Below are 27,005 nucleotides of genomic sequence, written 5' to 3'. Positions count from 1 at the left end.
CAACATTGATTGTTATAGTAGTCTCTAAACAATGGTATGTTGTTTGACTAATTGATAACACAAATTAAGTAAGGAGCTTCAAGTCAATTCAATTGCAAGTTATTATCACGTCACTAAGTTATCATACTTATTCTAAATATGATCTTTAGATTTGACAATATGGACAATTTTCATTACGTTTCACTCACTACTTGTATTATATTATTATTACTAGAAACTATATAGAGATATGGATCATTTTCATTACATGTGGCTTCATCTTACTTGTACTAGTTTATTATTGTAATTGGTCAAAGTCGCACCTAGACAGAGTTTTGTTTGGTTGCCTTGTACTCAACTTTACAAAGTTTAATTATACTTGAATAGTAATAATAATTAGACACATAATCTCTATCTCATTCCATTTATATGCATAAACGTGGACCTATGCCTCAATTCAATTAAAAATATGAATATAATTGATGCGTAAATACCAACCGTATACAATACAAGATACGAACGGGTCGGTCCGATCTACAGTACTTGGACTATAGTTTAAGTATGCGTTGTAGTAGGCACGAGGAACGTAACAATAAGTTAGAGATCCTCGAGCTCTCTTTAGCTATTCACAAGCAGCCAAAAGTCCCCTCCTTCGTGTATTTAATGTGGTATTTATAGCGAAACTAGGGGTCAAATTTCAAGCCCTCGGCATGGCGAGCATGTGGAGCACATGCATTGGCCCTTGACCGAATGGTTTGGGCCGTCCATGTGGGGCGAGATATTCTTCGCACCACTGAGGTGTTGAGGCATGACGATTGGGCCGGGCTCTCGCATCGCGGAGGCTAAGGTCATGGTAACGTGGTCGGGGAAATGACCACCCAGGTTGGCTTACTAAGGGAGCTCGGGAAGATCGACCTTCAGGTTGGGTTAGGTCGCAACATACTCAAGTCGGTCCGCACATCTAGTTCGGTTAGTCGCACTGGTCCCGGTCTTCCAAGGATATTCCCTATCAGGCTATCAATAATAGTTGTAAACTTTGTTGTAATGTTATTACGGACTTTCGTGTAAATCAAGATAGAAATGTATTTAGTAACGGAAAATATTTGGTGTACTCCCATTTTATACTCTCAAGTTTTACTCAATCTCATTGTTGTAGACACTTTTTTATGTAGGTCCACATAATGAAAATACAATATAATTGTTTGTTACATCAGATAGTAAAAATAAGGAATAAGTGAGTAAAATTTAGGAGTACGTATAGTAAAACTCTTTAATAAAATACAATTTAGAACTTCGTAATAATGTAAAGTGTATTGTAAATTTTCTCATATTAACTGATGATGCCGGAGTAAATTTATCCGCTAATCAGCCAAACCCTAAATACCGGAGCTCTGCATTTTTCAGTTGGGATTGGATTTCAACCGTGACAAGAGGGGGAGAGAGAGCTATCGAAGGATTGAGAGAGGAGAAGCGGAGGTTTCAGAAACCCTAAGCGCCTTAAGCTTCACTGGAAATCGCAACCGTCATCCTCCTACAGCCATGGATGCTATAAGGAAACAGTTGGATGTGCTGATGGGAGCGAATCGAAACGGAGATGTAAGGGAGGTGGATCGGAATTACTTCGACCGTGATGTCTGCCGTCTCTACCTCTCCGGCCTATGTCCTCACGACCTATTTCAACTCACCGTACGTGATAACATTATTTTCTCTGTTTACATTTTATCGAAAGGAATACATTTTCATTGCGTACTCTTCATTACGGATACATGTATGTGTTTGAAGCACATTTTCCGTTTCTGTTTGACTTTATTTTGATATTTTCTCAATGCAGAAAATGGATATGGGACCATGCCCAAAGCTGCATTCATTGGAGTTGAGGAAAGAGTATCCTCAGTGTGACTTTGATGTTTCCTGCATTTATGTATTCTCCATTTGTTTATACTAGAATTTTATCTGTCAACCTGACTTAAAAATATTGTATCTACCTATGATGTGTGTGCCCATGCTTGCCTCCTAGGTATCAAACAAAAAAAAAAAAGAGAACAAAATTTATTGAGATGAACTCAGTTGATGATTAGACTAAGAACTTTAGTATGGGATTGTTTAATTGTAATTCTGGTTGGTTATTTTTATAAAGTGTGTTGATTAAGTTCTCTACATTGATCATATATCGAATATGTTTCTCTTTGGTTGATAGTAATTTAGTATTTCCTCTTTTTTTGGATACTTGAAGGAAGATATGTTTATTGTTTCTGCTGGTGATTGATAATTGTGTCATTTTGTGTTACAATCTGGAAATCTTCTTTGCTCTGGTCAAAATTGAGTTATGGTCCCTCTACCCATACTTTTGGATATAGAATCTCCCCATGCTACCTTAATCTCCTCTATAGATACGAGGAAGCAAAATCAAAGGGTGTTGATAACTATGATAGAGACCTGGAGGATGTTATCGACAGGCTGATTGTTGAGTGTGATAGGAAAATAACCCGATCCCTCAAACGGCTAGATGAAGAGGATGCCAAAGCTGCCATAGCCATATCAGTTTCTGAAGTTACTCAAGTATTTGTTACCTAAGCACATTTTAGCATCACTGTGTCATCTCTCTTTTCTGTACAGTCTTCTTATTTCTTTCTTTATGTGTTATCCATTGGTGTAGCACACAGAAGAGGTTCTTGAACTGTCAAAGCAGATTAAGCAAAAGTTGAAAGAAGTTGATCAATATGGTATTTTTAAAAGAATTTTCTCAAAATTCTGTTCATTACATCTCAACTACTGAATATTATCAGCATCCCTATTATATTAAAAGGTGTTTCCTGAGCTACATACCTCTGTTGTTTATGCAGATCTTGAAGGCAAGACAGATATGAAAATCCGTGTTCTTGAAGAGGTTGAAGAACTCAGAACCAAGAGAGCTGACAAACAGGTGCTTAGTACATAAAGAAGATAGACCAAATAACTTAAAAGAACATGCTTTGTAATTTTGCTTGCTGTAACTATTCACATTTCCTGACAGGCAATGCTTCTTTTGGATGCCTTTAACAAAGATCGAGCATCTCTACCTCAGCCACTTCAAAACCCTCCACAATTAGCACCCTTGCCTGCTGCTGCTGCAGATCCTCGCATACAGGAAATGATAAATGAGAAACTAAAGAAAGCAGAAGATCTTGGTAGGTCAATGCTTTAATTGTCTGCTAATTGGAAGTTTTGAACTAAAGCTTTTTTTGCTTGGAAACTTCCTTAAATTTGTTATATGTACTCTAAGAAAGAAGATGCTAAAGCTCATTTATTTTGTTTATTTAATTATCTGTGGTTTTCATCACACTTTTCTCTTTTGGGTTATTCAATTACATGAACACATAAAATCCATTTTCCCTCACTCTTTCTCCTGTGGTAGAAAGAATGCACTGAATTTCTCTGGTTGAGTTGTAACCTACTAATCTTTGATTGCTAAAGAGTTTTAATTTAATTAATTAATTATTTTTAATAATTTCTTTTTGATGCTTTTTTCAGGTGAGCAAGGGATGGTTGATGAGGCACAGAAGGCACTAGAAGAGGCTGAAGCTCTTAAGAAGGTTTCCAACTAATTATGTTTAATTTAAGAATAATGTTAATAGTATTATTGTTATCATGTTTCTCCTTTTCAGTTTCTGAAGAGTTGGTGTGCCCTATTTTCTTAATTTCCTCTCTATTTCTCTACTTCATGCAACATATACCTTTATTATTATTATTATTTTAATTATTTTTTTTTACATTTATTATAGCTGCCAGCACGGCCAGAACCAGTTCTTGATTCCTCGAAGTACACTGCTGCTGATGTGCGCATTGTAAGTCAACATCTTTGCCCATTCAGGATGGTAGATGAATAGTAAATATTTTGGTCTTCTTTTTTTTTTTTTTTTTAAAAAAAAAAATGTATATCTGCATACAGTGATCAAATTGTAGCAATGTATTTTTACCAATGCATTCTGTTGATCCCTAAAAGGGGAAGATACTCATTGTGTGGAATTGCAATATTCAAATATTTGTCTAAATGAAAATTTTTCAAATAGCATTTGGGTCCACATTTTTGTTTTTTCTAGAGTTAAGATCCGATTCCAAATAACGAGTCTTATTGTTCATTTTTTTAATAGTATTAAGATTCAAATTGTGGGTCTCTTGTTTCACTTCTGGCATTCCTAGAAGTTAATAGTATTATTGCTCATTTTTTAATAGAGCTTTTTTTTTTTTTCTCTTTTTTTCTTTAGGGGAATTTTTGTCAATATATAACAGTTGGACAGTTTTATATTCAAGAAAAGGCAGATGGATTGATATTATGTTATTTCAAGCACTCTTTGCAAATGTTGGTTTATTATGTTGATATTGTTGCTATTTTTGCAGACTGATCAGAAGCTGCGTGTTTGTGACATTTGTGGAGCATTTTTAAGTGTTTATGACAGGTAAGCCTTGTGAACTCTTGTTTCAAGTACTTGGTAGCTTTTTAGGGACAACAAAGAACATTCGGAGTTACGAGTACTTCAATGTTTGACATGGCGATTGTACCTCCTTGTATCAGCAGGCTTTTGGGCCCAGTTTTACGAGGATAATCTTTTGCAGCTAAATAATGTGCGTCTTTTTCTGTTTACTGTCTATCGTGCTATCATTGGCTAGAAAGTTCTGGCCCTTTTGGGGCAACTGTATTATTTACCCCCGCTATCACATATGATACTTGGAGCTTTAATGACTGTTCCGTGCTTGGTTTGCCTTTGTTTTTTTTGTTTTTTTTGTTTTTTTTTTTTTTGTTTTTTTTTTTTTCCTCTTTCCAGTGATCGTCGTTTAGCTGACCATTTCGGAGGAAAGCTCCACTTAGGTTATATGCAAATCCGAGAGAAGCTGGCTGACCTTCAGGTATACACACAAATCTTAATTTTTGATCTCCTCATTTTGCTTTCAGCGGAACACCTTTATCAGGTGTAAATAAATACTTTGTACTTGTAATTAGTTCAATGGTGTGATTGAAAAAATGTCAAACACCCTGTTTCCATGCCTTATCCTGGAACATGAAGACTTCAGAATTAGCTTCATGCCAAAATTTGTAGTGTTTTACATAGGATCTTTTGTATGTAGCATTTACCTTAACTTTGTAATCTGAATATTTTGGTTCAGGTGGTGCTATAATGTTTCACTTTCTTCTATAGAGATTCTCAGTTTATATGACCTCTGTGAGTTTTTCTATCCCCAGAGAAAAGTGTACTTTTTGGATTGAAATATATGTACTTTCAGGAAAGTTTATCTTGTGTGATAAGGGCATAAGGCTTCCTGATTTGTTTTGAAATTGATGGCAATATTAAAAGAAAATGGAGCAGTTTTGTCTAGGTCATGATTCACTAATTGTCTCTTGTATTCATGAAAAACTAGTGCACCATAGTCGAAGTCTGTGTGTCCCCATCCTTCAAAATTTGTAGTGATTTGACTATTGACAATTTTTTACATAGAATGAATTCAACAATTCAGACAGAAGTACAAATGCCTTCAAATTAATCTCTTTAGTAATGAGTTCAAATATCATTGTTTAAATGACAGTTAAGAAAGATGACTGCTCAATTTTGTTGTATAGCATTCTCCAGCAGATTAACTTTTTGCGTAATGTACTGATACTACTCTACTCTTGTCTTGCTCTTTCAATGATATTAGTTCCAAGGTTTTGCTAGTTGTTTTCTGGAATGCAAAAGGGATAGCCTTATGTCTCTACAATCTGTACTTTGAAAATATCTAAATTTTGAACTGGTGAGATTTATACCAAGAGGTGACAGCTGGGATAAACTATTGTACAGTATGATACTTCTTATTACATCACAATCAACTCCTTTTTTTCCTGGAGCATATTTTCTCAAATGTGTGCATTGTGCAATACAACCCATGTTTCGTGGTGCCTGCCATATCATAACTTTGACTTTGGACAAGGATTTGGCATTGAGATTAACTTCTTAATTAATAGTTAATTAAATAAGTAGTTCAAATTTGATTAAACAGTCCAAGAACGAATGTCATGGCCCAATTTATGTGGTCAGTGGCCTTAAAGAAAAACATAACATTTATACCAAAATCTCAATTTGTTCAATCTCCACAGTGCTCAAGTTTGGGTATTGTAGAACATTTAACTACTTGTTTTGATATGCAGTGTCTACATTTTATGATGGAACAATGATATGCATTGTTTGTTTTAATGTGAGCAATATAGTTTGCAATATGGTTAAGGAAGAATATTGCTTATATGTAAGGGGTGTTTTTTTTTTTTTTTAAACCTTGATTTCCTTTAGGGCAACTTATTTCCTCTGCCCTCCACCTTCCAAATGGAATATGGGTTAAATTATTCATTTATACTCAGCCTCAAATAGACTATTCCTCTATCATTAAATTCAATATTATATTTCAACTTTACTTTTCTGATGACGAATTCACAGGAAGAGAGAAACAAAAAACGAAAAGCCCATGAAGAAGTGAGAAGGTGAAGCCAGAAAATTTTCCTCATTTTTATTAATAATTACATAAGTATAGTCTGGTACTTGTGTAAGTTGTGTTCTTCCTCTGTATCAATGTGTGTGTTTTATTGCTATTTGAATCACATTTTGCTTCTATTTCATCATGTAGATCTAAAGAACGAAGTAGCCGGGACCGTGAAAGGGAACCAAGCAGGGATCGAGGTGAAAGCCGTGAACAAGGGAGGGATTATGATCGTAAGAACAGAGAGCGTGATAGGCACTATGACCGAGATCGCAGCTACGATAGGGAGCATGATAGGGAGAGGGAGCACTCTCGCAACTATGATTCTAGGAGTCGGCGCAGATCACGGTCAAGATCCATAGAACGCTCAAGGAATTACAATCGCCACAGGTTCTCCTTATATCCTACTGCTTTGCATATTTGGTTTTTCAATGCACCGTGACTTGTCTGTGCCGGATTGCCAATGCGTATGACTATATGATTTGCCTTTGCTGCAACTTCGCTTGTGGGTTGCACTGCTAGATTTCCTATACTATTATTTTCTTAACTTCTAAAAGATGCTTCTTATCTTTGGGGTAGAAGGTTTAATTGGAATGTGTATAATTGCACATTTGGGGAAAATGCTACTTGCCCTAAATCTTCTGTTGCACCAAATTTTGTCCCAAGTGATGTGGCTTGTTACAAGTCTCACAATCATTCATATTCATCTGCTATGTGAGAATTGGCCAACACCACTATGAGTTTATTGGATGAAGCTACAAGATTTGGCCTAAAAGATCTTAGGCATGTGGCATTACCTGTGATTTGTGATTTAAATTGTTTCCTCGGGGATTTAATGTTTTCTTTGAACTATCAATCATGTTTCCCATATAGATGTCTTTGCAACCTGCACTTTCCAGTTTCCTGAAGTTAGTTTATTTATGGAGTTTTGGTGTTATCTAATTGNAAAAAAATGTATATCTGCATACAGTGATCAAATTGTAGCAATGTATTTTTACCAATGCATTCTGTTGATCCCTAAAAGGGGAAGATACTCATTGTGTGGAATTGCAATATTCAAATATTTGTCTAAATGAAAATTTTTCAAATAGCATTTGGGTCCACATTTTTGTTTTTTCTAGAGTTAAGATCCGATTCCAAATAACGAGTCTTATTGTTCATTTTTTTAATAGTATTAAGATTCAAATTGTGGGTCTCTTGTTTCACTTCTGGCATTCCTAGAAGTTAATAGTATTATTGCTCATTTTTTAATAGAGCTTTTTTTTTTTTTCTCTTTTTTTCTTTAGGGGAATTTTTGTCAATATATAACAGTTGGACAGTTTTATATTCAAGAAAAGGCAGATGGATTGATATTATGTTATTTCAAGCACTCTTTGCAAATGTTGGTTTATTATGTTGATATTGTTGCTATTTTTGCAGACTGATCAGAAGCTGCGTGTTTGTGACATTTGTGGAGCATTTTTAAGTGTTTATGACAGGTAAGCCTTGTGAACTCTTGTTTCAAGTACTTGGTAGCTTTTTAGGGACAACAAAGAACATTCGGAGTTACGAGTACTTCAATGTTTGACATGGCGATTGTACCTCCTTGTATCAGCAGGCTTTTGGGCCCAGTTTTACGAGGATAATCTTTTGCAGCTAAATAATGTGCGTCTTTTTCTGTTTACTGTCTATCGTGCTATCATTGGCTAGAAAGTTCTGGCCCTTTTGGGGCAACTGTATTATTTACCCCCGCTATCACATATGATACTTGGAGCTTTAATGACTGTTCCGTGCTTGGTTTGCCTTTGTTTTTTTTGTTTTTTTTGTTTTTTTTTTTTTTGTTTTTTTTTTTTTCCTCTTTCCAGTGATCGTCGTTTAGCTGACCATTTCGGAGGAAAGCTCCACTTAGGTTATATGCAAATCCGAGAGAAGCTGGCTGACCTTCAGGTATACACACAAATCTTAATTTTTGATCTCCTCATTTTGCTTTCAGCGGAACACCTTTATCAGGTGTAAATAAATACTTTGTACTTGTAATTAGTTCAATGGTGTGATTGAAAAAATGTCAAACACCCTGTTTCCATGCCTTATCCTGGAACATGAAGACTTCAGAATTAGCTTCATGCCAAAATTTGTAGTGTTTTACATAGGATCTTTTGTATGTAGCATTTACCTTAACTTTGTAATCTGAATATTTTGGTTCAGGTGGTGCTATAATGTTTCACTTTCTTCTATAGAGATTCTCAGTTTATATGACCTCTGTGAGTTTTTCTATCCCCAGAGAAAAGTGTACTTTTTGGATTGAAATATATGTACTTTCAGGAAAGTTTATCTTGTGTGATAAGGGCATAAGGCTTCCTGATTTGTTTTGAAATTGATGGCAATATTAAAAGAAAATGGAGCAGTTTTGTCTAGGTCATGATTCACTAATTGTCTCTTGTATTCATGAAAAACTAGTGCACCATAGTCGAAGTCTGTGTGTCCCCATCCTTCAAAATTTGTAGTGATTTGACTATTGACAATTTTTTACATAGAATGAATTCAACAATTCAGACAGAAGTACAAATGCCTTCAAATTAATCTCTTTAGTAATGAGTTCAAATATCATTGTTTAAATGACAGTTAAGAAAGATGACTGCTCAATTTTGTTGTATAGCATTCTCCAGCAGATTAACTTTTTGCGTAATGTACTGATACTACTCTACTCTTGTCTTGCTCTTTCAATGATATTAGTTCCAAGGTTTTGCTAGTTGTTTTCTGGAATGCAAAAGGGATAGCCTTATGTCTCTACAATCTGTACTTTGAAAATATCTAAATTTTGAACTGGTGAGATTTATACCAAGAGGTGACAGCTGGGATAAACTATTGTACAGTATGATACTTCTTATTACATCACAATCAACTCCTTTTTTTCCTGGAGCATATTTTCTCAAATGTGTGCATTGTGCAATACAACCCATGTTTCGTGGTGCCTGCCATATCATAACTTTGACTTTGGACAAGGATTTGGCATTGAGATTAACTTCTTAATTAATAGTTAATTAAATAAGTAGTTCAAATTTGATTAAACAGTCCAAGAACGAATGTCATGGCCCAATTTATGTGGTCAGTGGCCTTAAAGAAAAACATAACATTTATACCAAAATCTCAATTTGTTCAATCTCCACAGTGCTCAAGTTTGGGTATTGTAGAACATTTAACTACTTGTTTTGATATGCAGTGTCTACATTTTATGATGGAACAATGATATGCATTGTTTGTTTTAATGTGAGCAATATAGTTTGCAATATGGTTAAGGAAGAATATTGCTTATATGTAAGGGGTGTTTTTTTTTTTTTTTAAACCTTGATTTCCTTTAGGGCAACTTATTTCCTCTGCCCTCCACCTTCCAAATGGAATATGGGTTAAATTATTCATTTATACTCAGCCTCAAATAGACTATTCCTCTATCATTAAATTCAATATTATATTTCAACTTTACTTTTCTGATGACGAATTCACAGGAAGAGAGAAACAAAAAACGAAAAGCCCATGAAGAAGTGAGAAGGTGAAGCCAGAAAATTTTCCTCATTTTTATTAATAATTACATAAGTATAGTCTGGTACTTGTGTAAGTTGTGTTCTTCCTCTGTATCAATGTGTGTGTTTTATTGCTATTTGAATCACATTTTGCTTCTATTTCATCATGTAGATCTAAAGAACGAAGTAGCCGGGACCGTGAAAGGGAACCAAGCAGGGATCGAGGTGAAAGCCGTGAACAAGGGAGGGATTATGATCGTAAGAACAGAGAGCGTGATAGGCACTATGACCGAGATCGCAGCTACGATAGGGAGCATGATAGGGAGAGGGAGCACTCTCGCAACTATGATTCTAGGAGTCGGCGCAGATCACGGTCAAGATCCATAGAACGCTCAAGGAATTACAATCGCCACAGGTTCTCCTTATATCCTACTGCTTTGCATATTTGGTTTTTCAATGCACCGTGACTTGTCTGTGCCGGATTGCCAATGCGTATGACTATATGATTTGCCTTTGCTGCAACTTCGCTTGTGGGTTGCACTGCTAGATTTCCTATACTATTATTTTCTTAACTTCTAAAAGATGCTTCTTATCTTTGGGGTAGAAGGTTTAATTGGAATGTGTATAATTGCACATTTGGGGAAAATGCTACTTGCCCTAAATCTTCTGTTGCACCAAATTTTGTCCCAAGTGATGTGGCTTGTTACAAGTCTCACAATCATTCATATTCATCTGCTATGTGAGAATTGGCCAACACCACTATGAGTTTATTGGATGAAGCTACAAGATTTGGCCTAAAAGATCTTAGGCATGTGGCATTACCTGTGATTTGTGATTTAAATTGTTTCCTCGGGGATTTAATGTTTTCTTTGAACTATCAATCATGTTTCCCATATAGATGTCTTTGCAACCTGCACTTTCCAGTTTCCTGAAGTTAGTTTATTTATGGAGTTTTGGTGTTATCTAATTGGTCACTGTATTGTTCCCCCAAAGCAGCATATCATAGCAAAATATATTTGGTGTGCTTATAATTTTGCAATGGCTTTTTCCAGGCGATACTGATTGCTACTCTAGCTCAACCACTGTGCATGGTGCAGCTGAAAGCGTTGGGAGGGATTCATTCTGATACCGTTCTTGTACTCACAGGAGAGTTTGTGGATTTTCATGAATGACTTTATTTAAATGATTCCTAGTAGATTTAGTCGTTTCATGGAATTGCTAGCATAAGACAATATTTGAAAAACATACAACTCTTTTCTATTTAAAGTAATATTTACATTTATATTTTTAGGATAAATGCGAAGTGGAATGATGATGATGAAATATTTTAGTTTGATGTGTTTTATATTCTAATTGTATAAAATCTTGAATTCCGCAATTCAACGTTGAAATTAATTGTAATAAATGGTATGTACTAAAATTTGATAAAAATATTATTAAAAAAATCATAACGTGGGGCTCTGATCTCTCTATGTACCCAAGTTAATACTATACCATATTACTCTAACTCCTCTTGCTTGAACTTTTGATCCTATTGAAAACACAATATACAGTTCCATTTGTTTGAGTCATAAATAGAATATAGATATTTATATCCTCTAAAAAACACAACCTCAATGAGTTAATACCTACAGCCTATCATCATACGGGATGTGAAATTGGTCCAATAACTCTAGTTGGCAAAGGAAATCTATCATCATATTTGTTAATGTAATTTCTTGTTGTAACATTTAGTGACATTTATGTAATTATAATTATGTTTGTGTATTTAGATCCGTAAATGTACTGTCAAGCGTTTTCTTGTTACACACACCTAATTATAGAAATTGTTTTCTTGTTACACACCTAATTATAGAAATTGATGGACAAATGAGATGAGCTCACATTTTCTTATAGGAGGTTTAGTTCTCATATATATGTGTGTATGTGTGTGTGTGTGTGAGATTTTTAAGGAGTACTTTTTCTTTATAGTGTGACTGACAAGGAATCCACTTTCAAGTTTCATGCACCAAGTCATTAAGCAAATCTAAAAATCCAATCTTTCTTGATCTCAAATAGATAATAACACATTTAATGCCATTATTTACACTTTCCATTTTTGTAGTAATTTATTGACTTTTTTTTTTTTTTTTTTTGGGAATCACTTCATGCCGCTTGACCACAAGGCTTTGGCAGTAATTTATTGACTTATACATCAGTAATTTCACTATTAGATTCGAGCTTAATTTATAAATTCACTATTGTATTCACTAACTTTTGACATTAATAACAATTTTTTTTATTAATATTTATATGATATACTAGTATTTTCGATTCTATGCGCAATGCCAAAAATAGATGTCCAATATTAGTAAGCTCTATTAAAATCTTAGATTTTTAATATTTTTCTTATTGTATAATAATAATAATAATAATAATAATAATAATAATAATAATAATGTAAACCATTTTTATAAATTTGATATTTATATTTTATGAAATAACTTATATAGTACTCCAATATATAATGTCTATATATTATTACTATTGAAGAAGATAATAAAATATATGGTGGATGCATGTACATAGTAATAATAGTTAGAAAAGATAACGGGAGTTATAACAGTAAAGGTATTTTTGACGAAAAAATAATATAGTATAACTTTTATAACATAATGTATTTTTTTAAAAAAAGTAACGGAAAAAACAAACATAAATGAAAAGTATAACCTTCATTCATACTTATTAGTTACTAAATTAGTCAAATTATTGATAATACTGTCAATCTGTCATCTTAGTTACTTAATTAGTATAACAGACCAACTCTTCTCTTTCTTTGAATCAATTTAAAATGGGTAATTACAGTTGATGGCTTCAACCAAGGTAGCTCACTGGGCTGCTAAAAATGAACCAAATCTGGACTCTTAAAGTCAGGGTTTGAATAATTAAGGCTAAGCTCACAAATTTCCACACCAAAATTTTGACTACAAGAGTTGCCCCTATCATGGCTAATTGGTACGAAATTCTTGCCTTCCTCATAATTGGTGGAAAAAAATGATAATATATTTGGATGACAAGAAAATTCGATGTGCATGGGTAAATCTCGCTCTTATATAATAATTCGTAAACCATACAAGAGAGTTAAATCACATTAGTAAAACCATGTGTGACAGACTCAATCAAAAAACTATTAGTAAAAATTAAACTCATGACATTTTAGTACAAGATCATGTCCCACGTATTCGTCCACCCCTTCTGGGCCAAAATAGAAAACAATAATATTATTAACACCATGATTCAATTCTAAATATTTGTTGGAATATACGTGAGAATTTCAATGAACAAATTGATCATTGTTGTCAATGTGACTAATTAAACTAAATAAAATTATTATTTTTACTTAATTAACTCTTCAATATCATCGTTTTAAACATGTCATCTATAAACTAAACATGTTTTACTTTTTCATTTTATATTCACATGTTACATGTTAAAATGATAGCATTGAAAGGTTGGGTTAAAAAAATAGATTATGTGAATACTTAAATGCGTTGCTAATATTTGTAACAAAATAATCTAATTGACCAAAATATTAAAATATAGACTATAATTGACTAAAAAAAAAGATAAGAACAAAATTGACAATACGATAATAATGTTGGGGCCAACTTGATATCTTAGCCATTATTAATTCAACCATTTTTATTTATTTATTTATTTATTACCTTTTTTAATGTATTAAATTCATTGCAACATGTAGGAAATGCCTTCATATAAAGAGTGGTGAAGTTTGATAAAGAAAATAAAGACATGTTAGGGTATATTTGGAAAATATAGTTAATTTGGTAGAAATTGACTTCTGTCAAAATTTGGTGAAAGTCATTTTCTGTAACATTACAAAGCCCACGAACAACACTCACGACACTAGACGGAAATCAACAAATACTGGTTTATGTCGGAAACTGGGTTTGTATGTGTTTTGATAAATAGTATTATTTTTAATATTATTATAAATATTTTTATATTCTAAATAAAATATTTTTATACAATTTTATTCATTTTTTAGAAAATGGACGAAACACACAAAGACTGTTTTATGTCGTGCAGCTAAACACGGGAAGGGAAAATATTTTCTGAAAAATAACTCATTTTTTAATTGTCATTTTTCTGCTTTCCAAATGAACTCTTAAATTAAACTGAGTCAATTAAAAATATTTATAATTAATAATTTAATATCAATATAACGCGTTACCAAAAACTATATTATCGCAGATATTAAATTTTTGTTAAAAGGTAAAAAAATAATTTATTTATTTATTTATAAATAATATCAATATAATTGGTGGTCAAGGACCTTGTGGCCCAGTGGCACCAGGTTATTCCCTCATGTGGGAGGTATATGTTGAGAAAGTAGTTATGAACAGATACTGCATTGTAATAGAATCTCCACTGTTCAAAAAAAATAAAATCCATCCAATGTAGAAAGTCATTTGTTTATAATTAATATCAATGTAGTCTGTGTCCAAAAATTGCATTATCTCAAATAATAAATATTCACTGAATATAGAAAGTGGTTTATATAATTTCCCCTTTTACGTGCTGTAAGATTTTTTCCTGTGTACTGTGTTCCACCAATATAAAATGGGGAGTGAATAACAAAAGCTTCTTTCCAAAAGATGAGTCATTTCTAGAGCTTTTTACAATTTCCGTTGAAGAGAGAGAGAGAGAGAGAGAAAGAGAGAGAGAGAGAGGGAGAGAGAGAGGCGAGAGGTGCGGATGGAATCTGGCGACGAAATGATAATGGCGGACGACGGAGACTCCTACGAAGACGACGACTTCTACAGCGGCGGCGGATGCGGAGGCATCGAAGACTCCGACGATGACGTCATCATGGATTACTTCATCGACAACGACTCTGATGATTCCGACAGCCTCGCCTCCCATTATCGCTCCCAGGTACGCCCTTCCTTGTGTCCTTTATTGCCGTCACTTGCTTTTCCTTGTGGAGATGGAACAACGGAATTAATTGTTGCGTATTTTGCTTGTTATTCATTTAATTTAATATATGAATTTCGATCCAAAAGCAACCTGGTGAGCTCAATTAGGGTTAAATTATAGCGGCCATTTTTGCTTGCTTTGTAATCACAACCAATTCATTGAACAAAGCTATTTGAGTAGACAGTAGTGATTCTCTTGTCGCTTAACTTTTCAATCAAGGTCCCGGTGATCTGTTGAATGAAATCCTGTGTTATTTTAGGGATTATTATTTGTAGGATTGGTAATTGTCCTTCTCCAACTAAAGTTATAAAAAAAAAAAAGAAGAAACGTTTATTTGAATATGTAGTTTAGATAATAAACTATGAACTGCATGAAACTGACAATTGGAAAGGCTGTCAATATCACCTTAATAGCCATTTCACTAAATTTATAGGTAATTGTACTTGTGGTGGTTCCTTTAGAAGAAACAAAAGAATATACCTGTGATGGAGAAGTTAATTAGCTGTGTATTCTAGGGCTATTATTCACATTGGGCATGGCATTTCTGTTTTATTTTTCTTTCCCAGAAGCTATTCCAATCTGTTAAATATCAAACAGCCAGATGCATTTTTCTTGCAAGCTTTTCTATGTGAACTCTTACAATATTTTAATTTTGAATGCCTAAGTCATCGTTTTCTTAGCTAATGGTTCAAACCATCCTACCCCCCACCCAAAATAATCTTGTAGACCAACTATACCATTTTGAACGAAGCTGATATACGTCAACGTCAAGAAGAAACTATGATGAAGATAGCTACGGTGCTTTCCATATCAAAGGATGCAGCCGGCATCTTGCTTCGCCATTTTAACTGGTAATTCATTATTCATCATTTCTATATATGCAAACATGTATACATGCCAAATGACAAGATGTTGTGAGAACTTAAAAAGTTTATTATGGATGTTTTTCAACTTGTAAACTAGACATGGTTTTAATTTTTGTACATATCTTCAAATTCAAGTTTTAAAATTTTAGATATGTCTTGACTTTTGACTCACAGGAGTGTCAGTAAAGTGAACGATGAATGGTTTGCAGATGAAGAGAAGGTTCGCAGGACTGTTGGCTTGTTAGAGAATCCTACTCCACTTCCTAATGAAAAAGAGGTGGCTAATTTGTCTGTAACAGAAAGTCTAGATCTTTGTTTAGCTTTTAACAGAATTTACTAATTTAGGGATGATAGGCAATTGACTGCCCTCTTTTTGTTATATAATCATGTTTAATTTCACTTTTATTCGTCTTTTCTTTTCTGCAGATAACTTGTGGGATCTGTTTTGAGACATATCCTCGTGATGAAATTAGTTCTGCTGCTTGTGGCCATCCTTTTTGTGTCACATGCTGGCAAGGTCTTTTTTTGTACTCTTTTATCTGTCGAGCAGTAATTGAATTAAAATGTAACAAGGACAAAAGGAATTGTTTCTTTACATAATTTAGATTCTAGTTGCAGAAATTACATTCATTTGTTTCTCAACAAAAACCATCTCTGCTTGTGATATGGTTATTTTGGGTCTTAGACATCCTTCAGAGTTCCAAATATGTATCTTTGATGTACTCAGGGTATATTAGCACATCCATAAATGATGGTCCTGGGTGTTTGATGTTGCGGTGCCCTGATCCATCTTGTAGTGCTGCAGTGGGTCAAGATATGGTACAAGAATTGGCCACTCGAGATGATAAAGAGAAATATAACCGTTACTTGCTAAGGTCATTTGTTGAGGACAATAGGAAGGTATTTGTCAAATGATGCTTTTGCTTGTTCTTTTTTCCTATTCAACATGAAACATGATTGAAGCTAGATTCTGAGACATTCACATTTGGTCTATTTTTATCTTGATCATTTGGATATTTGGTTGTTCATAGACGAAATGGTGCCCTGCTCCTGGCTGTGACTATGCTGTTGACTTTATTGTTGGTAGTGGAAGCTATGATGTCACTTGCTGCTGCTCATACAGTTTCTGTTGGAATGTAAGTTCTAGTAATATATCTCTGGATCTTGCTGGTGTTTACTTTTTCCTGACCTTAACGATTTCAAGATTGAATTATATGCTATTCTCTGTCTGCAGTGCTGTGAAGAAGCTCATAGGCCAGTTGATTGTGGAACTGTGGCCAAGTGGATTTTGAAGAACAGTGCTGAATCTGAGAATATGAATTGGTATCATCAGATCATCTCAAACCTTATACTTTTCTTTTTTAATAATTTAGATGGTTTTCAGTGTTACCTGTGGGAGGAAGTCTTACAAAATTAGAAGTAATTTTCAATGCTAATCAAGTGATCAGATGGTTGTTCTAAGTAAAAATGTGGAAGCCGCACATTTTAGTCAATATACCCCAAGTAAAAGACCTCTTTCATTAACTTTTATGCATCTGAGTTTTTTTAGGAATCACGGCTCTTGTACAATCATATGAAACCAAATCCAATGAATGTTTGTTTATCTCTCACTGAAAAAAATAAAATAATTATTTATAGTTTCCTTCCCTTTCTTGATATCTTTGGCAGTCCTGACTGTTCAGTTCTTGTCTGACCCAACATATTTTGGAGCTTATCTATTCATAAAAGAGTATGGTAGGCCAAGAGGAGAAAAGTATTTTTAAGGCTAGAGAAGAGGCAAAAACCTTTATGGAGGGATTCTTTGCCTTCTTTGGTTTAGTTGCAATTATGAGCATATTGCTCTTTCTATTAAAAACACATGCCTGAGTAATGATAGGAGTATAGAACTTATCTATAGCAGGGTAATTGGAGCTCAGCAATTCAATCATCTTTTATGTTTTACAATTTTTTTTTCCTACCTAACTGTTGATCGGTAAACTGAAATGGCAGTTTCTTTTGGAATTTTCATATTTAAATTTCTCGTGTTGAAACATTTTGTTTTGCATCATATTTCAGGATTTTAGCTAATTCTAAGCCCTGTCCAAAGTGCAAGCGGCCAATTGAAAAAAATCAAGGTTGCATGCACATCACATGCACCCCTCCCTGTAAATTTGAGTTTTGCTGGTAAGTCCATTTATTTTTGAGACAATAAACTCCTGCTGTTATTAGCACATTGTAACTCACCTGATAAGGTCTTCTAATCATATGAACTATATGAAGCCATTGGAGCTCACAATTGATACACACGATACAAATGCTTGCCACATAAAACTGTACACAATAAAAATGCTTGCCACCTTTTTCTTATTTTGGTACACACCTTTGCCCATGGCAGTATCTTCACAATAGTGTTTTTTCCTATTGCTAAAGCATAGTCTAACAAAATGCTCTTGCAGGCTCTGCCTAGGTCCATGGTCAGATCACGGTGAGAAGACAGGTGGCTTCTATGCATGCAACCGTTATGAAGCAGCAAAACAAGATGGAGCAGTAAGATTCTATAGTTTATATAATTCATTAATGTACATTTGCTATTTCTATAGCAATAATGATTTCTTGCTGCAGTTTGATGATGCTGAAAAGCGAAGAGAGATGGCTAAAAACTCTTTGGAAAGATATACACATTACTATGAAAGATGGGCCACCAACCAATCGGTAGGTAGAGGTTCTTGAAATCTTTGTTTTAATTCTCTCATGAATGTGTTTACTGTGCTCATAACCAAACTTCTGTGATATTTGAAGTTGGTAATGGAAAATGAATTCTTTTTTTGATGTTTGGAAAGTAAAAATCTTTCAAATCTGAAATTATTGATGATTTACTACATTTGTGTATAATGGCTATATAACGCAAGGATAAATAGTAAAATTGGAGATATTTTTATAATGAACAACTCAACATTCCATATTACCTTGGGGGGTTGGCGGGGGGTGACTGACACTAGTTTGTTATAGATGTGTATATGGTTAATTGTCAATATCATAATATCTAAAGTTTCCTCTTCTTTTTTGCAGTCTAGGCAGAAAGCCCTTGCAGATCTTCAGCAAATGCAAACTGTTCATGTATGAAGAGCTCCTCACTATGTGCTGGAATATTTGCTTATACCACTGTGAATCTAACTGTTTCACTTCTCACATTATCTTTTCAACTTTGCCAAATTATACAAGCTTTTTAAGCATACACTTTCTTCTCTTCTTTCTAATAATCTGTGCAAGATGTATTGTCTTTTTCAACCCAAGGAAACTAACTGTTAATTCATTAGTGTTCAATTTAGACTGTCTTGGCTATTTGCGGTTGGCTCTTGATTAAAGTGTTGAAGGTGTTTCTAGCATGATATGAATTCTACTAACTGTGTCTGGTTATATATCTTAATGCTCAAATGAATGATCTTCAATTTTAGGTGAGAAACAAGAAAGGCATCCTTGCATATGTTATTCTGGCATGGCTATATTTCTTTTTTCTGAAATGCATATAATTTTTAAGTTGTAAGATGAAAAAAGGGGAGAGAAGGATAAACTGTGTTGCTCTTTCATTTGAATATCCACAAGTTTTTCAATGTTCATGGCAATTTATGTGTGCAGCTTGAGAAGTTGAGTGAGATACAGTGTCAACCTGAATCACAGTTGAAGTTCATAATAGATGCTTGGCTGCAGGTAAGCTCTAAATATTATTAGAATTGATCAGTTTTATTGCCACCTCCTGGGGACCTTATTGGCACTTTAAGTACCCCAATTATCAATTTGGACAAATTTGGTATCTCAACTTAAAAAATTGTATAGAAACGGTCCTCAGTTGGGGGTTTCTGTTTTTAACCCTGATGAAAAGATCACTTTTGATATAATCCTAATAGTCGGGACAATGACTAGAATGAAAGTTGGATAGTAATGGTCCAAAGTCTGAAGGTTGGACAGAAATTTGAAATTTGACAAAAAATACTCCTGTTAATAGAACCATAGTAAAGAATCATTTCTTTCAAATAATAATAATTGGGTGGACCATATTTGGCCAATTGATAGTTCTGTACTAAAAGGAGCATATTATAAAGAATGCCATTACTTTCTTCCGAAATACTTATTACTGCTGATTGGCTGATTGCTTCACTCCTAATTTGTAGATAGTTGAATGTAGACGGGTGCTCAAATGGACTTATGCATATGGATATTACTTACCTGAGCATGACCGTGCCAAGAGGCAATTCTTTGAGTATCTACAAGGTCTTCTATTTCCTTCTGTTAGGAAACAGGTGTAAAATTCCATTGTTTTTTGTTTTACTGACTATTGAGGCATCTTTCTTTTACCCCTTAGGTGAAGCTGAGTCTGGGTTAGAACGGCTTCATCAATGTGCCGAGAAGGAACTCCAAAGATACCTTAATGCAGATGGTCCATCAAAAGACTTCAATGAGTTCCGCACAAAGCTAGCAGGGCTGACAAGGTAATTCCAACAGAAGTTTTCTGTTATCTCCAATATTTAATTATGAAAAAATTAGTTACAAAAATTATGGTTGGACTGCTATATCATTTGATTTATTTCATTGTTAGAATATTTCAGTTGGTTACTATGAAGCATAGAGAACATTTTCTGAAATCATATGCTTGCCATGTACTATCTGAACTACATGCTGAATGGGCACAAAGAACATTTTCTGAAATAATGTTCTTGCCATGTAGTATCCAAGCCATGTGCCAAATATGCACTTAGACATGATTTGAGTGTGCATCCCCAACATCCCAAGCATGTCCCAAACATTTCTATTATATGATTTACCCTGAAACAGCTGGAACAATTGAAGAAGTGTACATCAATAAATCAATTATGAATATCAAACAATGTGTATTAATTATTGATATCAACCCGTCCTTATAAGATGAATACTGTCAAATTCTTTATACAAATTTTGAGCTGCCTATCTGATTTGTAAGCAATGATATGACAGTGTCACTCGAAATTACTTTGAAAATCTGGTCCGAGCTTTAGAGAACGGTCTGTCAGATGTGGACCCTCGAGGGGCTTGCAGCAGGGCAGCGAGTTCAAAAAACCTGGGATGTTTAAGCAGCAAAGGGAGCAGAAGCAGGGGCAGGGGAACCACATCCAGATCAAGCAGTTCCAAAAACATAGACGATTCTGGACACTGGTCTTGTCAATACTGCACATTTGCCAACGTTAGATCTGCTAATATTTGTCAGATGTGTCAGCAACGCCCTTGAAGCGAATTCAATTTGCAGTGAGCATCCCGCCCAAAGTGGGGAATCTGATACCGCATCTACTGAAGTCTGGGTGGTCATTGGGAAATGAGGTAAAAGGAGGATATCAGATTACCGCGTTCCCTTCAAAACCCTTTCCCATCCCAGCAGAGATGCTGTACATAGTTCAGGTTGTGTGTATGTATCCTGTAACAACATCCTTTCCTAGAACCTCATTTTCATGTTTTATTTTATTTCTATTGCTATTTAGGACGCAGGAAAAATCTGCTCTGTTGTATTGTACACTACTTTTATAGGGAGTCATAATATAACTATATAACAGACTTTCATATCATAAAGAATAAAAGTTTTTAGATCCTAGCATGCAGTTTAGGAATTTCATATAAAAAAATGACATTATAAGTTCGACATTAAATTGTTGAAAGTGTTTAGTTTAGTTCAGTTTAGTTTTTTTTTTTTTTTTGACCAATAGGTCATGCTTTTGTTTAAATCAACTTATTAAAACACAAATAACATATTATTAGCCTCTTTAATTAAATTTGCACAATTTGCCTGTTTGGTTCATTGGAGAATTTATTTTTTTTTTTCAAATTTGAGGAAAAATAAATTTTACTTGTTTATTTATTGGTGAGTTTATTTCATGGTAAACTAATTCTTCAAATTTGAAAAAAAAAATGAATTCAACTTATCTTTATTATTATCTTTATATTAATTATTTTCAATAAATTATTTTTATCAATCAAACAATGGAATTGATATTTTAAGTAATTTTTTTTATAGAATTTAAATTCAATTCTTTCTTCTTCTTCTTTTTTTTTTTTTTTTCAATTCTTTCTTAATTCTTTTTTCATGAACCAAAAGGCAGTTATTGAATTTTCAAAATGTAAAAAAAAAAAAAAAGTTTGGAGTAGATTAATAATGAGGTATATGAAATTTAATGCATTTAATATGGAGTATTTTTTATGTTAAATTTTTAGATCTCATAGCATATTTTTATTTATAAATCATAATTAACTTTTGTTATAAATTATAACAGGTAATTCTAGTTTTTTTTTTTCACTATTTCTTAATTTTGAAATTGAAAGGATTTAATCTCTTAATTATTGAAAATATGTTTTTTTTAATTGAAAATATGTTTTGCGCCATTTGCACGGCTAAAAATAATTCTTGTTTAATCTTTTATAAGAATAAAAAAGTATACATTTTCAATAGCTAGATGTTTAAATCCAATCAAATTGAACTTAAAAATCAGAAATAATAATAATAAAAACATAATAGTGGAGGAAACAAAATTGGATTAACTAAAAATTTTATAAGGGATGAAAAGAAAGAAAATAATAGACATATTTTTCAGAAATAAAAAGTAATGGAAAAAGTGTCAAATAGGCCATTGAACTTGTCGCTTTTGTGCAATTGGGCCATTAAACATAAAAAGTGTGCAATTTAACCATCAAACAAGCACAAATTTTACTTGTTTGATGGTTGTATTGCACACTTTCTAAGTTCAATGGCCCAATTGCACAAAAGCGATAAGTTCAGTGGTGTATTTGACACTTTTTCCAAAAGTAATTGATGTATGTTTTTTGGCCCGAGTACACCAAAATATTAGTGTGAAAACAATAAAGAAATTGCCAAATTGGGGCGTTAAAATTCCACGTGTGGCTCAACAATTAAGAAATTATGAAATCTCATCCGTATTCTCTCCTTTTTCGGCGTCACATTACCCTGCTCTAGTCCGGAACACTCCCTCCCTTTCCCTTGACTCGCTTCGCCGGCCTTTCTTTCTTCCCCTCCTCCACCGTCGCCCCCGCGATTTCTCCGTTTCATTCCTCCTATTTCTCAAGTTTTCTCAAACCTGAAGAAGAGCATTACTGTAATATTCCGTTTCCAGATTCTTTTGATTCGTGCGTGTTCCTGACCGAAAATGAGCACTTTCTCCAAACACCTCACACTTGCACGGTAACCTGGATTTACTATTCCGCTTTCATTTTTCTAGTTCTATTCTTTAAATTTCGAGTAATTATTTAAGTGATTCTCATTTTGCCGCAGGAATCAAACAAGCTTAGTCATTACAATTTTTCAAAAATTGTTTTGACACTTAAATACCACTCAGGTATATATTTAGATGGAGTGGCTTTTAAAGCATGAGTTTTGTTAAGCACAACCGGTTGCGTTTGAATCTAGTTTTTTTGTTTGTTTTTTCTTTTGTCCAGTTTATTTGTAGTTGATCAATTTTCTATAATAAAATTGATTTCATATTCAGCTCCACCATATTGAGCATTTATCATTTGTAGTTACTAAATAGAGATTCCAATTGGCTTTGTTTGTTCGTTAATGGCAATTTTGTTTTATATACAAGCTTGTGGAATTTCATTTTGCATTATTTTGTTTGTTTGACAGAGATTGTTGTTGTTATTATTACTGGCTGATGTGATTACCAGTCTCTTATACAGTTATACTATATTTGTATCAAATGTTGGAAGGTTACTTGTTAAGTAGAATTGCCCATTCCAAATATTGTGTTTTTTTTGCAATTCTTTAGTTGTGTGGATGCTAGCATGATTGGGATTCATATTGGTCCAATTGTTTGATGTAAGCACTATTTTGTATTACTGTAGCCCTAGTATTTTCTACTAGTGTGTATTTGAACAGGTGCCCAATTGATTTTTTTCAGTTGAAAGGGAGAAACAAGTTCAGTAATAAAAAAGGAAAAATTACATGGGTTGAAGAGGAGTGCTCAAATATGTGTAAAACTGAATTACACTAAATAAGCTTGCTAGTCCAGCTTAACATATGTAAAGACTTAAGTTAAGAGTAGTCCTAATCAGGGCAGTCTCCAAAGATCTTAGTATTTCTCTTGAGCCAAAATTCACCTTCTAGTTTGTACCATAAATTAGCAGATTAGTGAACTTTTCTCCTTTACTATCCCCAAACTCGTATTTGGTAAACGGAAACTCATTATAGCCATATCAAAGGTACAAAATTCATCAAAAGTATGGAATGCATTTTGCTATATAGCCCCTACATTTTGCTCAATAGAGATTCAAGTTTAAGTGAGAATGATTTTAGTCTGTTCTTTTGCTCATAATTCACCAGCTGGGAGGTAGATCCTCTTAGCGTCCCTTTAATTGCTATTTCAAAAAACCTATCCCCCTTTTGCCTAAAGTTTATAATATGAAAGTTGGTATCTTACTTTACTGGCTATATGCAATTGCAAGCAGGGCAGTTGAGATTGATGCTAGGATAAATTTTAGCAAAAACTACTACTACAAATTTGGCATGGAAGCTTTTTGTGATGATATTCTCATTTCCTTTTACCTTTGTGGCAGGCTACTGAGTCTTTATTTACAATGTATTAATTATTTTAGGCATTTTGTTTGAGGTTAGCTAAATTGTACCAAGTATACTTGTTTCGCTGTTTGCTTTTGTGTGGGGATCAGTTAATTAGTTATCCACTTTGCTCCAGTTTTCTCATTAGCGTTAGCTGGTGTCACAGTGTCTTCCATATCCTTTGCAATTCAAGATATTTAGAATGGAAACAATCACGTTGCAGACTTTTTCAGTAGCAGAGAATGAATTCTTTGTACAGTCGCGTCTATTTGTAAAAGGTTCTCATCCCATCCTGAAATGGACTACAAGACATCACTCAACTGGACGATCTTCAAAACTTGTAGAAAGATTATTGCCTTCTCTTAAAGCCAGGTAACTATGAATTTGAAATGTGCCTCTTCTCCTTCTCCTTGTTTTTCTTCAAGATAAATGAACAATATTATTGTCTATGAAGCAATCTTGTTTCTGCAATGACCTGCAATACTATTTTTGTTCTTGGGTGAAGTGTTTTAAACAGTTCTTGGAGCAGAAGACGTGATTCGAGTATAGTATTTGCTCTGGACACGGGTGCAGTGCCTAGTAATGGTGACCAAGATAGCTCCAATGGTGACAATCGTGGTCTGGGAGGGACCCGTTTGGGCAGGATAGTCAGTGCAGGAGGTCGACAGCTTTTGGAGAAACTTAATTCTGCTAGGAAAAATTTTCCCATGAAGGTATTCCTGCTCCTCCTAGGTTTCTACACCGCAAATGCATTGGCTACAATCCTAGGACAAACCGGAGATTGGGATGTATTGGTAGCAGGGGTAGTGGTTGCTGCAATTGAGGGAATCGGTATGCTAATGTACAGAAAACCGCCTTCTCTTCCTACTGAGAGGCTGCAATCTCTGGTAGGGATGGTGAACTATTGGAAAGCAGGTGTTTGCTTGGGCCTTTTTGTAGATGCTTTCAAACTAGGCAGTTAAAGTTCAATTTCTGGCACATTTTAATAGACTCCCTTGATCATTGCTTGTAACACTACTGTCTCAATTTTTACCTTTCACTACCCCCAGCTTGTATAGACAAAACCTTCTGCCTCTCTTCCCTGTAAAAACATTATTTTAAATTAAATTTATAATAATATTTGCTGGAAAGTTAAGGGATTAGGGGCCATCAGGTTATGTGAGTAAGAGAACATTAGAATGTGAGATACTGAGATCTTAGAGCATCTAGTGGTTAAAAAATATTTCTCATTAACTTTTCTCATTTTATGTGTTTGATTCGGTTAATGAAAAAAAAGTGTTGGACAATTGTTCATGTGTTTGTTGGGCACATTCATAATTGTTGAGTATATATATAATATATAAATATAAATGTGCAGTTTAACTATAGGTTTAGGTGTTGCTTGTCGATTTACACACGTGAAGGGATGTGCTGAGTATATATAATATATAAACATAAATGTGCAATTCAACTATCAGCAACTTATACTGGATGTTATGGATATTCTTGAACCAAATCCCTCTTACAGCACGTTTGGTTCACGGAATGAATTTTGAGGTAATAGGAATGCTATTCCATAAGGAATGGAATAGGCAAGGAATAAAATAGGAATTGTATTCTATTGTTTGGTTCGCGGAAGGAATGGACTTTAGGAATTATATTACAGTGTTTGGTTGGTTTAAGGAATAGAAATGAAATATGTTTTAAAAGACAAAAATATCCTTATAAAATATGTAATAATAATAATAATAATAATAATAATAAGGACATTCATGTTATTATTAATATTATTATTATGTAATAATAAAAAAAACTTATAATAATATTAATAACAATAATAAGAAAAAAGGAATAATAATAATAATAATAATAATAATACAAAACAAAATATATAAAATAATTTTTTAAAACACAAATTAGAGTTTTTGATCCCACATTGATAACTCATGAAGAGGAGCTCATTTGAGCTCCTCTATATAAGAGAAACATTGTTTCTCTTTTGAAATTAACAACAAGGAAGCCTTAAAGAGCAAAAACTTATTTATTTAAGGAGCCTTAATTGCTCTTAGTTACAAGTTTTTTTAAATAAAAAAATGTATTATTATTATTATTATTAATAATTACATTTTTAATATATATATATATATATAAACAAATATTATATATAAGGATTATAATATAATAAAAAGGGTATTTTTGATACTATAGTATAAAAGTTATTCCTAAATACTTGGGAATAGCTAATACTAGAGGTCCCTAGGAATGGCTATTCCCCTTGCAAAGGGAATAGCTCATTCCCGGGAATAGAATGACGAAACAAACAATGGAATAGGTCTATTATTTCATTCCCGACCAATTGCACTAACCAAACACGCCATTAAAGTATAAAATATGAAATACATAAGACGGCCAGCCTGCAAAACAAAATGCAGTGCCAAGTGTGTGGGAAATAATGAGTGTTGCCGTCTGAGAGCTATGAAATTGTATTGAAGCTGTTGGATTGAGGCAAAGAATCTGCCGGCCAACTCACACAATATTGTTACCAAATCTTTCTGTTCCCAGAGAGACTTAACACTCCGTTTTCTCATCTCAGATTCTCAGTACAGTACAGCCACTAATCCACCACAGTATTCTGATTGTTTTCTTCCCGAGATTCAAAGA

General features: G+C 33.7%; 4 protein-coding genes across 7 annotated transcripts; all 4 read left to right on the top strand.

The window, feature by feature from the left end:
* Positions 1–16: 16 nt before the first annotated feature.
* LOC116022359 (putative RNA-binding protein Luc7-like 2) lies at positions 17–7,368 on the top strand. 3 transcript variants are annotated; one of them, XR_004099172.1, is made up of 14 exons: positions 17–34; positions 1,384–1,665; positions 1,811–1,863; positions 2,370–2,538; positions 2,636–2,702; positions 2,823–2,902; positions 2,993–3,146; positions 3,490–3,551; positions 3,741–3,803; positions 4,357–4,415; positions 4,782–4,863; positions 5,122–5,177; positions 6,420–6,463; positions 6,607–6,665. XR_004099172.1 is itself a non-coding variant. In XM_031263050.1 (13 exons), exons 1-13 carry the CDS (start codon positions 32–34, stop codon positions 6,899–6,901), a joined length of 1,410 nt encoding a protein of 469 aa, XP_031118910.1. In that variant the 5' UTR covers positions 17–31; the 3' UTR covers positions 6,902–7,368. The 3 variants fall into 3 exon arrangements, 2 of the variants coding, with proteins under 2 accessions (XP_031118910.1, XP_031118909.1); XM_031263050.1 differs by lacking the exon at positions 5,122–5,177 and having other exon boundaries at positions 2,639–2,702; positions 6,607–7,368; XM_031263049.1 differs by lacking the exon at positions 5,122–5,177 and having other exon boundaries at positions 6,607–7,367.
* Positions 7,369–7,836: 468 nt separating this feature from the next.
* LOC116022363 (putative RNA-binding protein Luc7-like 1) lies at positions 7,837–11,286 on the top strand. The gene is made up of 5 exons (XM_031263055.1): positions 7,837–7,937; positions 8,304–8,385; positions 9,942–9,985; positions 10,129–10,371; positions 11,009–11,286. The coding sequence occupies exons 1-5, from the start codon at positions 7,852–7,854 to the stop codon at positions 11,016–11,018; spliced, it is 465 nt and encodes a 154-aa protein (XP_031118915.1). The 5' UTR covers positions 7,837–7,851; the 3' UTR covers positions 11,019–11,286.
* A 3,335-nt stretch (positions 11,287–14,621) lies between these two features.
* Positions 14,622–21,402, top strand: LOC116022415 (probable E3 ubiquitin-protein ligase ARI8). The gene is made up of 15 exons (XM_031263142.1): positions 14,622–14,891; positions 15,660–15,784; positions 15,974–16,076; positions 16,226–16,316; positions 16,527–16,699; positions 16,831–16,935; positions 17,034–17,122; positions 17,855–17,962; positions 18,235–18,325; positions 18,401–18,490; positions 18,848–18,895; positions 19,415–19,486; positions 19,948–20,047; positions 20,139–20,265; positions 20,768–21,402. The coding sequence occupies exons 1-15, from the start codon at positions 14,712–14,714 to the stop codon at positions 21,036–21,038; spliced, it is 1,773 nt and encodes a 590-aa protein (XP_031119002.1). The 5' UTR covers positions 14,622–14,711; the 3' UTR covers positions 21,039–21,402.
* A 1,234-nt stretch (positions 21,403–22,636) lies between these two features.
* LOC116021848 (ycf20-like protein) lies at positions 22,637–25,507 on the top strand. Of its 2 annotated transcripts, none has more exons than XM_031262341.1 (4): positions 22,637–22,994; positions 23,085–23,148; positions 24,502–24,737; positions 24,871–25,507. In XM_031262341.1, the coding sequence occupies exons 3-4, from the start codon at positions 24,568–24,570 to the stop codon at positions 25,325–25,327; spliced, it is 627 nt and encodes a 208-aa protein (XP_031118201.1). In that variant the 5' UTR covers positions 22,637–22,994; positions 23,085–23,148; positions 24,502–24,567; the 3' UTR covers positions 25,328–25,507. The 2 variants fall into 2 exon arrangements, with proteins under 2 accessions (XP_031118201.1, XP_031118200.1); XM_031262340.1 differs by having other exon boundaries at positions 22,638–22,994; positions 24,532–24,737.
* Positions 25,508–27,005: the final 1,498 nt, after the last annotated feature.

Source organism: Ipomoea triloba, chromosome 6 (assembly GCF_003576645.1).
Source record: "Ipomoea triloba cultivar NCNSP0323 chromosome 6, ASM357664v1".
In the NCBI taxonomy this organism is placed as follows: Eukaryota; Viridiplantae; Streptophyta; class Magnoliopsida; order Solanales; family Convolvulaceae; genus Ipomoea; species Ipomoea triloba.
The sequence above is the reverse complement of the archived record's forward strand: the minus strand, read 5'-3'. Positions and strand labels throughout refer to the sequence as shown.

Bases quoted from the DNA above. Each gene is read 5' to 3' on its own strand.
- LOC116022359 (XM_031263049.1), top strand. The intron at 3,552-3,740 runs GTTTCCAACTAA...CATTTATTATAG, and splicing joins AGGCTGAAGCTCTTAAGAAG to CTGCCAGCACGGCCAGAACC. The intron at 4,864-6,419 runs GTATACACACAA...ACGAATTCACAG, and splicing joins AGAAGCTGGCTGACCTTCAG to GAAGAGAGAAACAAAAAACG.
- LOC116022363 (XM_031263055.1), top strand. From the start codon at position 7,852: ATGTTGATATTGTTGCTATTTTTGCAGACTGATCAGAAGCTGCGTGTT. The intron at 7,938-8,303 runs GTAAGCCTTGTG...TCCTCTTTCCAG, and splicing joins TTTTTAAGTGTTTATGACAG to TGATCGTCGTTTAGCTGACC. The intron at 9,986-10,128 runs GTGAAGCCAGAA...TTCATCATGTAG, and splicing joins GCCCATGAAGAAGTGAGAAG to ATCTAAAGAACGAAGTAGCC.
- LOC116022415 (XM_031263142.1), top strand. From the start codon at position 14,712: ATGGAATCTGGCGACGAAATGATAATGGCGGACGACGGAGACTCCTAC. The intron at 16,077-16,225 runs GTGGCTAATTTG...TCTTTTCTGCAG, and splicing joins CACTTCCTAATGAAAAAGAG to ATAACTTGTGGGATCTGTTT. The intron at 19,487-19,947 runs GTAAGCTCTAAA...CCTAATTTGTAG, and splicing joins TAATAGATGCTTGGCTGCAG to ATAGTTGAATGTAGACGGGT.
- LOC116021848 (XM_031262341.1), top strand. From the start codon at position 24,568: ATGGAAACAATCACGTTGCAGACTTTTTCAGTAGCAGAGAATGAATTC. The intron at 24,738-24,870 runs GTAACTATGAAT...TCTTGGGTGAAG, and splicing joins TTGCCTTCTCTTAAAGCCAG to TGTTTTAAACAGTTCTTGGA.